The 12451-nt window shown below is 40.0% G+C and overlaps 1 protein-coding gene across 6 annotated transcripts in view; it reads right to left on the reverse strand.

Moving 5' to 3' along the window:
• Positions 1–12451, reverse strand: part of ubr2 (ubiquitin protein ligase E3 component n-recognin 2) — a 62136-nt gene that overhangs the window by 47279 nt on the left and 2406 nt on the right. For 5 of the 6 annotated variants that reach the window (XM_054765952.1, XM_054765949.1, XM_054765951.1 and 2 more), the window contains exons 1-2: positions 7289–7419; positions 1663–1946 (exon numbers count right to left, since the gene is read on the reverse strand). In XM_054765952.1, the coding sequence (XP_054621927.1) occupies positions 1663–1946; positions 7289–7375 (371 nt within the window). In that variant the 5' untranslated portion in view covers positions 7376–7419. Of the gene's footprint in view, positions 1–1662; positions 1947–7288; positions 7420–12451 lie in introns of those variants that run through there. The other variant, XM_054765953.1, reaches the window with a different exon arrangement.

Below are 12451 nucleotides of genomic sequence, written 5' to 3' on the forward strand. Positions count from 1 at the left end.
TGACGCATTATTTCCTATGAGAACGTACGGACTAAAAAGAGCTCTGCACCCCTTCGAAAGTTTCGGACGCATTTGGCATTTGTCCTGATCACAGCTCTCAACACTAATTAGAGCAAAGAACACATAACAGATAACACAACGTCCAAGCTTCACTTCGCCCCCAGTATTGTCATTGAACAACACATAATGGATGACTGGACACACTGTTAGACTGTGAAAACCCCTGAGCTTTTGCACATTAGTCACACATTTCTTTTAAATATGCTGAACAGCATTTGTCTGAATGTTATTCATGTTGGCGTTTCTCAATTCTGGAGATCATCTTAGGCATGTCTTGGTGTAGCAATGACAATCATGTGTCCAGTGGAAAACAAGGATGTGTGCACTGCTTGGTGCACATTCATAGCACACTGCTTAGCAAATCTGTGAGTTGTGCTGTGGAGACTTGCATGCTATTGTTAGCGTAGGTTCAGGCTTACAGTAATCTGTACGATTTATCAATAAATCCAATAAACCTTCTAAAAAGACATGTCTGTTGGGATGCTAGCATATGAACACATAGCATGCACTTCACCATTTTAAAAAGGTGCTGTCTGCCTTGGTTAGGTATTGTATGGGGGCGGTGAACCTCACAAAATTTATATTTCGTCCACGTCCAGCTCTGATGCTGCAAGCCACACCCCACATAACACACACACACACACGCACTTTAGATGTGTAATACCAATTTGGCAAAGTTTATCTACTAATGATAACTATTATTGAATATGTAAGCCTATCACAACCACTACTGGACTGCTGTTCTTTATGTGCATGGACATTTACGTGCAACGTATATTAAAGAGCAGTGAGAGAAAGCCACGCACGCAAATCTTTTTATTCGGGTCAAAAGAGATTTTTACAATTTAACTTCAGACTGTGACAAAACAATATGCGTTCAAAAGAGTATACATTTGCATCACAAAACCGTTGCTAACAAAAAAGTCAGACCTCTCAGTCGCTAGACATTATTTCCTCTCCGTTCGTATCACTACACATTGTCGCCTGTCCATTGCTGTGTATGTGTTCCACAGCGGTGGAAGACTATCCGCGCATGCAAACTCTGTGGAACACACACAGAGCAATGGACTGGCGTGTGATACGAACGCAGAGGAAATAACACAGAGCGACTGAGAGGTCAGATTTTTTTGGTAGCAACTGCAAATGTATTACTCTTTTGAACGCATATTTTTTGAGAAGCAAAATGCTTAACTTAAGAGACCCCAGCAACTAACCAAAACGACATTCCTCCTCACAGAAATCCGACCAGAACTCCGCTCACAGAAGAAAGTGGGGGGTAAGTCACTGTTGATATACTACACTGCTGATGGAGATGTCATACAACTTCATGTAAAAAAAAATCCTAACTATCCCTTTAAACCACTACTGGTAACATCTGATAGCCCGTGGTGGTGTTCTTATATTTTTGGTTCAAAAAAAGCATAGTTTGTAAAAGGGATAGCAACTTTAAGCTTTGCCACAACTTTCTCTTTGCACTTTCCGTACGGTTCCAGCATGACATTCTGACTAAAGATAGATTACGATATTAAGATATGTACCTTTTGTTTTATGTTTCCCTTTAGTGTAAAAGGTATAACTTGTTGGAGTAAGTGTGTGCGTTACCTGCAGGAGTAGGTGGGCTCTCCCACCTTGAACACGTGTCCGCACAGTGGTGACGGCTGATTGTTCTCCTGCAGCTGAGCAAGGCCTGTAGCTGGATCCTCACCCAGCAGCAGCCACTCCAGGGGAGCCAGGAGGAGCAGCTGACAGGCCAACTCTTCCCTCTGCTCATCTCTCTGCTCCTCCCTGCTGCTGCATCCACTGGGCCCCAAGCAAAGGATTTTGGGTACATACTCTGCCAAGTGACGATAGAGTTCCACCTGAAGATCCGCTGCTGCCAACCACCGCTGAAATGATGCAAGAATGATGAGATGAGTTTTTCTATAAATAGAAGAATAAAGGTTATCATATGATACATATTAGTTACAACGGCAAAGTTCGGTCAATGCAGTTTTTAGGACGACTGCAATGGATACAAGGCAATGTTCCCTCTAAGATGCATGCGCAAATCGCATACTGCTCCCATGCAAATCCATGCAGCACACAAAATAAAATGCAACCTGAATTGTAAAAGAAATAAACACATTACAATTTACAAGTCCTCAAGCAAGCTCCCCCTGTAAGTACAGCTGTTAAACTGTAGAATGAAGAAACTGATCAAGTACTTCAGGACTGCGTTGGCTGCACAAACTGGGATGTGTTTAAAACTGCAGCGGGGAGGCAAGATTGTACTGTTGATTTAGATGAATATGCATCTGCTGTTACTGGCTACATTAACACATTCATAGAGACTGTTACCACCACCAAGTATTACAGAAAATACCCTAATCAAAAACAGCGGATGAACTGTGATGTAAGGTCTAAGCTACGTGCTCGTTCGTCTGCATTTGTCATGGGCACCGCTGAGGACTACAAAAAGGCTAGATATGACCTGAGGAGATCCATAAGAGAGGCCAAAAGTCAGTACAGACAGAAGCTGGAGGGCTACTATTCTACTTCAGACCCTCGGCACATGTGGGCGGGGCTCCAGCACATCACAGAGTATCGACAGCGGAGTAGCATAGCCACATCCAGCCAAACCACACTTCCAGACGAGCTGAACAAGTTCTACGCCGGCTTTGACACCCAAACTCCTGATGAGCAGAGAGGTTGGCTGGACTTGGGGAGCACACAGGACTCACCTCTCATGGTGACATCAGCTGATGTGCGCAGGGTTCTGAACAAAACAAACCCACGAAAAGCAGCAGGCCCAGACAAGATCTCAAGCCGTGCACTTCGGGTTTGCTCATCAGAGCTAGATGATGTGCTTGCTGACATATTTAACCTGTCGCTTGCACAAGCATCTGTACCGACCTGCTTTAAGTCCACCACCATAGTGCCCGTACCCAAGAAGAGCAACGTGACCTGCTTGAATGACTATCGCCCTATAGCACTCACTCCTACTGTAATGAAGTGCTTTGAAAGGATAGTCATGACCCACATCAATAGCATCCGTGCCACTGTGGACCCTCTACAGTTTGTATACCGTCAGAACCGGTCCGCTGATGATGCAGTCAACGCTGCCATCCACACAGCCCTTTCTCACCTACAGGGCCAGAACACATATGTCAAAATGCTATTTATAGACTATATCTCTGCATTCAACACAGTCAGCCCCCACAAACTCACAAACAAGCTCCTCACACTTAGCCTGTCACCCCCCCCTTTGTAACTGGGTGTTCAACTTTCTAACAGACAGGCCCCAGTCAGTCACAGTCCACAATCGCACATCCAGCTCAAGAATTGTGAGCACTGGGACCCCACAGGGGTGTGTGCTGAGTCCGCTCCTCTACACGCTCTTCACCCATGATTGCGTGGCCTCCCAGAACAACACCAGCATCATTAAATTTGCGGATGACACTACAGTCATCGGCCTGATCACTGGAGGTGTTGAAACATCATACAGAAGAGAGGTGGCGGACCTCATAGCTTGGTGTCGTGATAACAATCTCCTTCTCAATACAGATAAGACTAAAGAGATGATCATTGACCCAAGAACAAGGGAAAAGGAACCGCATAAACCCCCGTTTATTGATGAGACTGAGGTGGAGAGGGTGAAAACCTTCAAGTTCCTTGGCACACACATCAGCGAGGACCTCACCTGGTCTCACAACACCCAACAAATCATCAAGAAGTCCCAAAGAAGACTGTACTTCCTGAGAAGACTGAGGAAATTTGGCATGTCCACCAAAATCCTGAGTTGCTTCGAAAGCATCCTTACAGCCTCCATCACTGTTTGGTACGGTAACTGTACAACATGCGATAGGAAGGCACTCCAGCGGGTGATCAAGACCTCACAGAACATTGTTGGGGCAGCCCTCCCCTCACTGCAAGACATTTATAAATCTAGAGTCCTACAAAGAACACACAACCTCATCAAGGACAGCACACATCCACAACACTCATTATTCACACTCCTACCGTCAGGCAGACGCTACAGGAGTTTGAAGTCCAGGACCACAAGGCTGGCAAACAGCTTTTACCCACAGGCCATCAGGCTTCCCAACGAAGCACTCACACACGCACACACTCATAACACTATATATTTATTTATTTATTTGTATTAATGTCTCTTCTGTTGTTGCTTAATTTATTGTTATTAATGTTTCTTCTGTTCTTATTCATTTTCTTGTGTTTTCTTTCTTTTTTGGGAGAATGAACAGAATAGAATTTCATTGCGTAGTATAACTACCCGTCTTACTGTGCATATGACAATAAAACTCTTGAATCTTATTCTGTACCATTTTGTAACGCATCAATATACAGGTATAACACAATGTCCAGCCAATGATAAGATCCTGTACGCTTTACTTATGCAATTCATTAACCGCGCATTACATAGCACATGCCGCTTTCGCAGGTTAGCGTGTAGATAATGGGGCAGCAGAGTTAAGAGAGCTAAATGCTGCTTGCTAACCCCGTATTATGGCAAAACAAACAGGCAGTCCCACATCCACTGACCAAGCCAAAGAAAAAAAAAAGTGGTTATTTTAGGTGGAATGGCTGTCGGAGTATGTGCAAACAGAGGACACAAGAGTTGAAAGTGGGTAACAATTTTTTCTTTTCTAATGAACGGAATGAATGTGTGGTGTAACCGTGCGTCTTTTACTGCCGTGCTTTTATTTTGATGGCCGGACATCCCAGATACAGGAAGTGTTGCTGAAGGGATTGGAAGGTCCGTTTAGATTTTTTTTTAATTTTTTTAATCTTTTTTATTCAGACAAAAGTAAACATATACAAAGTCCTCAAATTATGTGAGGAATCGTTGCACCTCTCGTTAATGTACTGTAATAGTCAGTGCTTCCCCTCGGTTTCTACCTTTGGGGGACAGGGACACAAACATGCGTATGCACAAACGTGTCCATGAGCGTAGTTTGTTTACGTTTGTATCGTTGTATGCGTGTGTGGAGTTGGGGGAGATTGAGCGGACGATGCAAACGTGCACAATCGTGCACAGACGTCTGGGAAGATCCAGGAGGAAGCATCAGCTGTCATGTTAACGACAGTGTAGCGCGAGACCTTGGCTTAAATGCAGCTTTTGTTTATGATGCAGCTCGTTAAGTAGAAAAAAAAAACGATGTCATCAATTTCAAGTGAAAATCAAATCAGCAAATTAAAGTATCCATAATTAACTAAATGGTAAACAAAAAAAGAAATGGAAAATGAAAATATAAACTAGGTGTTTTCAACAAGATTGAGATTCTCGCTTCAAACTAACATCAACTTTTCTTGTACTTAACAAGCTGCATCATAAACAAAAGCTGCATTTTAGTCAGGGACTCACTCTGCACTGTCATTAGCATGACAGCCGATACTTCCTCCTCGATCTTCCCAGACGGCTGTGCAAGTTTATATTGTCCGCCCAGTCTCCCCCACCTCCACACACACACACACACACACACACACACGACAACACAAACATAAACAAACTACGCTTACGCACACGTTTGTGCATACGCATATTTGTGTCCCTTTTCCCCCCCGAGCGGAAGCACTGAATATTACAGTACATTAACATTACTGTAGTATTGAGTGTACTGCAATAATTAATATCAAATGAACAGAAGTCCTATATAATTTATCCTGTAGTTAGTGTATTACAGTGTGTTGCATATATTGTTAAAGAATGCAATACTGTACTGGGCTGGACTGCAGGTACAGTAATTCTGATAGCAGATTGAGCTGACAGAGCAGAGACTAATCAGCTCTGTCAGTCTTTGTTTGTGCCATCCGTTGAAACTCCAACACAAACACTGAAAGGGAAAACGGCATTCATGCGTTTCAGTTAGCTTGACACAAATTTTTTTCAACGACAGGCTATTTTTTTTCCATAATGGAATTGATCAAATTTTAATCCCAGTGACAAATGTGCCAAGTGTTCTAAATTACTAAATTCAGTCCGAAAAAATACTGTAAGAACATATTAACAATCAGACCATCAAGGCTTGCACAATATTGCAAAAAACAATCCCCGCAAATTATGTGCAAAGTCGCAGTTTTGCCCATTCTATTCCAATACGACAGATACACTTTATAAATAAATAATATATTGACAATGACCTATATACAGTATTTTAGAATTAGACGTATTAGAAATTTGAAATATTTAGAAATATTTTAGTATTTTAGAATACTAGAAACGAAGCTTGGATACTTTAGAGCAGTCAGTGTACAGCTGGTATAGAAAGTGTCATTTGTATAGTAATGTCCCAAGAGTATTTGTATTGTTTAGTAGTCTTCAGCATAAATTATTTTTAACTGTGAAAGTTTTTATTGTATTTTTTTCCCTCAGGCTGAGATGTCAAACAAACACGTCAAACCAAAAGCTGATGCAATGTTATCGGGGAAAAAAACACGCCTCAAAGCATTGCAAGCTTTTGCTGCAACTTTGTGAAAAAGACGCAGCGAAATCAGGCATTTTAGGCCGCATTGACCACAAAAAAAGACTACGAAACCCTGGAGGGACTTAATAATATAACATTTACACTACAATGCAGTGGGTATGTTAACATACGGCTTGTAAGCTATTACACAGCTACTTATTATTAATGAATGGCAGGTGGAGAACAGCAATGCAGGTGCTCTGATTGTCACCCACAATTAGAGATACTGTTTTGCATACATTAACTGAATTTACACCAACACCGTCTTAGATACCTGGAAAAATAAAACCTTGATGTAGCGCTAATAATGTTGCAATTATTCAAAGACCCAATGTTGGTATCTTTTTATGACACCTTGTAAGAACAGTTAATACGGTAAAACCGACTTGTGAGCACATAAAGCAACATATTAATGTGGTGTACATGACAGTACATTATGATAAACAAGCCGCTAAGGTGTTTGTAGAGGGGCAAAAAAACGTTCATTTTCACGTTTTAAACGGTATAAGCGTGTTGGTTCAATCGACAGTTGGTGTAAAAATTACAAGTTTAGGTTGACACGCTGATTAGATGTTTCTGACATCCAGATGTTGTTTATACATCACTGCCAGTATAGCCTGGCTACTGTTAGCATTAGCTTGAGGTAGCCAAGCGATAGGCAGATTTAATCCCACAAACACCATGTTTAGCAGGTCAAAAAGCTCAGACTGACGCATTGGTGGACGGCATGACCATCACAGGGACTGACAGCTTGTAAAGACGCTTACCGACGCGGTGTCTTTGGCGGAGAAATGTACGAATTCCGAACATAAATCGGACGGTAGGTCTCTTCTATCAGGCTCAGCTTCAGCCATCTTTACTGCCACAGTGTAGTTGAGCGAAGAGAAAGAACCCGGAATCGGAAGTCATTCCTTGTGAGGGGCGGGGCCTCCCAGTGAAATGGGCGGAGTCTTGAGGTCTACATTTACTGTATGTACAGTGTTTATTTTCCAATCATTTGTTGTACAAAACATTACATATAAAACAGACATTGGTTAACAAAAATGCAATCATACAGACCAGTAGCAACGTTATCATGAAAAAACAAAGTTAGTAACTGTAAAATGTACATATTAGAAGTGTAAGATATTATAATATAAAAAGAAAACATGGGCGAGATATAACTATTGAAGTGAGAGACAGAAAAAAAAAGAAAACGCCATACTTCACATTTTTTGGATGTTTTTTTCTTTTGATTAATTTTATCCAGAATGTCGGAGCTTTTTGGCATCTTATCATCAAAAAATGTTCAGTTCAGATTAAAACAAGTCTCAAGTGAATATATGGATTACATTACATCATTCCAGATTTGTCAGTATGAAATTTGCTGACTTAATACATTTTTTAATACCAGGCAATTTAACACAGGCAATTTTCTAGGGCCCCAAGATCTCCAGGGGCCCCCAAATGTCTCATAAACACTGATATTTTTTTTTCTTTTGATTTAAAGTACATATTACTGTTTCAGTCTCAATTCACGTGTTTAAAACTAAAATCAATATGCGGAATCTATCATGATTCCCCCTGCACTCCTTTTCATGCAATGGACTATTCCGTGTTACTGCGCATGTGCACATTTATTTTCGGAAAACGGGTGCAAAACAAAAAAAAAGAAGCAGAGTTACCCCATTGGAGTGGAGTGGAGAAGAGAAGGCGAGAGGAAAACAAAACTACCAAAGGCGTCAACCTCTTTCACAGTCACAACAAACAGCCAGACGCTCTTGACAGCAGCAAAGCCGAGGGGAATGCAGTACTGTAGTTTTAGAGGTGAAGCCGAGACTGATGCTTTTCATCACAAAGATGTACTTTGAACTACTTAAATGTAAATGAAATTATAAATTACAGTAGTACCTCGCATAACGTAAACCTCCTTTTACATAAATTCCACTGAACATAAAGAATTTATGAGAAAAATGTTTTACATAAATTCCACTGAACATAAAGAATTTATGTAAAGTTTTTGCTTCGTATTACAGAAGAAATTCCATATAACATAAAGCGTCAAATCAGTGCAAGTGTTTTTTTTTTCAATCAACTTTATTAATGCCTCAAGTCGGTGCAAGTTCAGACTAACACTTGGTGACGCCTTCTGACGCATCACGCTCTCATTGGCTGATTTTCGGGGCACCGCCGACACTCTCATCTCATTGGCTGAGTTATACAGCACGTACGTGAGTTTGTGGGAGAGACAGGCTTCTCCCTTCAACCTCCTTCCTCTTCGTAGTCACCCTGAAAGTAACTTAAACAATTAAGTTAAGTTACAAATTAAAATTTTGCACGCAGCATTATCGTGTAGTGCGTGTGCGTTTGTCTGTGAGACCAGCTGACTCTTAGACTCTTTAAGGCTAGTCCTCCTCCTCTTTCCTGCCTCCACTTGCGCTCCTGATCAAGACATCTTGTGAACGGTAGGATTGTTTTTGTTTTTCAGTTTTATTCATTTACAGTAACCTTATTTATTACCTTATTTTATATTGGAATGTTACTCTACTATGTTTATGCTAACATTTTCTTATATTTTCCCACCATATTTGGTGGACTTTGAATATTTTGAAGTGCCAAAGGGGTGAGTTTGGGAAGATCTTGGAACGGATTAGGCTATTTACATGTATTTTACGCTTTGTATAACATAAAATCCCTATAACATAAAGGTTCTCGGAACAGATTATTTACGCTGTAGGGGCGTCTACTGTATAATTATAAATTATAGTAAAAGTGTTGAGATTCACTTGTTGGTAATAAGGATTTGAAGGACTTTAACTAGCTCAGGAAATAGGAATTTAAGATGACAGATAACTGTAACAGATTTCAAAAGCAGGAAAAAAATGGCCTAAATTATATCACTCACCTTAAAACACCTGTAAAAAATACCATTAAAAATAATTATTAAAAAAACAGTACAAGGCTGTGGAGGGCCCGAGTGACTAAGTTTACCTTAGCCACCAAATGACTAAATGCACTCCTGTCCCATAATACATGGCTGAATTCCAATAGCAGTTTAAGCCACCCTAGCTAACTTGACCTTGGCACTTGGTATTACGCAATTACCGAGGTCATGCAGAGGCCACTGGCAGAGCCACGGGAAAGTGGATGTTGAAGGAGTGGGAATGATAAATGGAACGCACCTTCATGATTTGACCATGAGTTGTAGGCGTAGCACTAGCTACAAATAACTACCTGCGGATTATCATAATTATTAGTAGAAGTAGTACTTTTATTTTTACGTACGTTTACAGACGTTTATTTTTCACAGTAAATGCTACTTTAGTTATAGATGTGAACCATGTGAGAAAACCGTCGCTAATGTACAGGGTCAGGCAAAATGATCTGACACATTTGTAGGTTAAATAAAAGGCAAATAAAGTAAAGAAACAAGAAAGTGTTTTTATTTTCAAAAAGTACATATAATGCCATTCTGTTTCATTATGTTTTAAAAATTAAATCACTCAAATGGGATCCATTATTGTCCACACACTCAGTAGCTCTTAAGTTGGTAACCCGTAACGAGATCGTGTTTGGAGCTGGTACGGGATCATGTCTGCCAAGATTGAAGGGCAAACGGAACGCTCGTTGTGTTGCAGTTACAGATTCGTTTGTTTTGATAAACGTTTCCACAATGAAAGCGCGATGCTCACCAGTCCAATTCATGGCAGCAACCGAAAAAGAAACGAAACACAGCATTATAACGAAACAAAGCAAAATGGCATTATATGAAAAAAATGGCATTATATGTACTTTCTGAAAATAAAAACACTTTTTTGTTTCTTTACTTTATTTGCCTTTTATTTAACCTACAAATGTGTCAGATCATTTTGCCTGACCCTTGTATTTCTTTTAAAAATCTTTGTAATATTAATGTGTTTACTTAGGTAGTAAATTGTACAGTGTTCCCTCGTTTATCGCGGTGGATCGGTTCCCAAAATATCCCGCAGAGTGAAATCCGTGAAGTAGACAACTTTATTTGTTTACAGTTATAAATGTTTCAAGGCTGTAAAACCCCTCACAATACACTTTATACACTTTTGGCATGAACATTTTCTCACATTTTAAACACTTGCAAAGTTCAAGTTTTTGTTTGAATTTTAATGATCAATCTACTACTGTAGGTTGGACACAACAAATTAAGTAGCTGTAGCGTTTTTGTATCCTTGTTCAAACATATTGCTCCTGCCGTCGTCCTCCTCCTCGTCCTACTCCTTGAACCAAAGATTAATTTAGCCGGTTAGCTGCTTTTTCTTCTCTTCTATTGTTTATTGGCGTTTAGCAAGCAGCTCACACAGTTAGCTAGTTTGCTAGTGACGGAAAAAAAGGAGACTGATTGACAATGGTCTACAGCCTTAGCTAATAAAGACTGTTGTGGCGTGTGAGCTGCACACGTCTTCAACATGAGTATACAACACCCTCTACTGGTAGCAGTAGTAAATACAATAACAGACACATACAATGGAGCACGGCTAGGTCGCTCTAATACACCACAAGGATGCAGAACACAAAGCGGGTTCATATGCTGTTAAAAAAAAGCTAAATTGCACTTAAAAAATCCTCGAAACAGCTAATCCGCAAAAGATTAACTGCAATATAGTGAGGGAAAACTGTATGTTGTTTTAGTAATGTACATTTGAATAATGATACTTTAGTAACATTTACTTAAGTAGGATCAGTGGCAGCACATTTTGAGAATACCAAGTAAAATCTCCTAAAAAAAGTTCATATGGTGACATCAGCGGCACTCGTGAGCGCCCTCTGGTGGCCCGTCAGGCATGGCTGCTGGGCACTCATGGCTGCCATTGGCCAATGACCTGCTCTGCTGGGACTCATGCATTGTGGGTAAAAGTTAAACTAGCTGTTGTTTGTTATTTTAAACCCGTATTTGGTACTTGTCTTGTAACCTATATTATTATTACTATTTGAGTGTTAATTTGCTGTGTGATGATTTTAGCGTTCTTTGTAAGATGGCACCATGTTATATTGAGTAATGACCTCCTGCGATTTCCGATAGTGTGACAACTTCCTTGAGAGCTCCCTTATGATTGGTTACTGCTACAGAATGAGCTACTGACTTGGGAGCGGCACAGTATTTAAATGATTAGTGGTATTTCTGAAGCATAGGAGACGTTGCGAGATTAGACATGGTCATAAATTAGCTGCAATGCTCGGTTGAAAGTTTCTGGATATTACGGTTTATGTTAAATAAGACATTTCTGTCGGATGTGTTTAATAGGCAGGAGGGGTTACTTGAAAAAAGTAATAATAATTTAAAAGTTTTAAAAAAAGTTAATTTGCAAGCACAGCCTAAGTAAAAATAACAACACATTTTTAAGTGAAGTTTTATGAGGTAAAGCAATATGCTAGTAAATGTTACTTACGATGTTTCTTTTAAATCATTCTTAAAAAAGCAAGTAGAGCTTACTCGAGAATGATGTCTAGTTTACATGAGAATGACCCTTGTAATATTTACTTAAATTATCAACGTGGAAAAAGTTACTGAGCTTTTATTTAAGTAAATTGTTTGCTTGACATGTTGCAGCTGCAAAAGTAGTCAAATTGAATAATTATCTCGCTCATTTTATCTTCTTTTCTTCTTCATAGGTGGTTTGTTTACTGCCCCCCCACGGAACTCTATAAAATGGAACGGATTAATTGGATTGAAATGATTTCTTATGGAAGTAATTGCCTCAGTTTCCATACGTTTCGGTTTTCGTCCGATTTTGTTCACAGATTGGTGACGACAACTGAGCAGTTCGCAGTCTGTTTCATTTTTAAAACTATAAAAGCTGTTTACGCAAAACTTCATAACTCAGAATGAACCCAACCACGACCTTAAAACCAAGGTCCGTGTCAAACCGTGATGATGTACCATTTCAGCCCCAGTTTTTTGGTTCAACACATTTCCA

Source organism: Dunckerocampus dactyliophorus, chromosome 21 (genome assembly GCF_027744805.1).
Source record: "Dunckerocampus dactyliophorus isolate RoL2022-P2 chromosome 21, RoL_Ddac_1.1, whole genome shotgun sequence".
Classification (NCBI taxonomy): Eukaryota; Metazoa; Chordata; class Actinopteri; order Syngnathiformes; family Syngnathidae; genus Dunckerocampus; species Dunckerocampus dactyliophorus.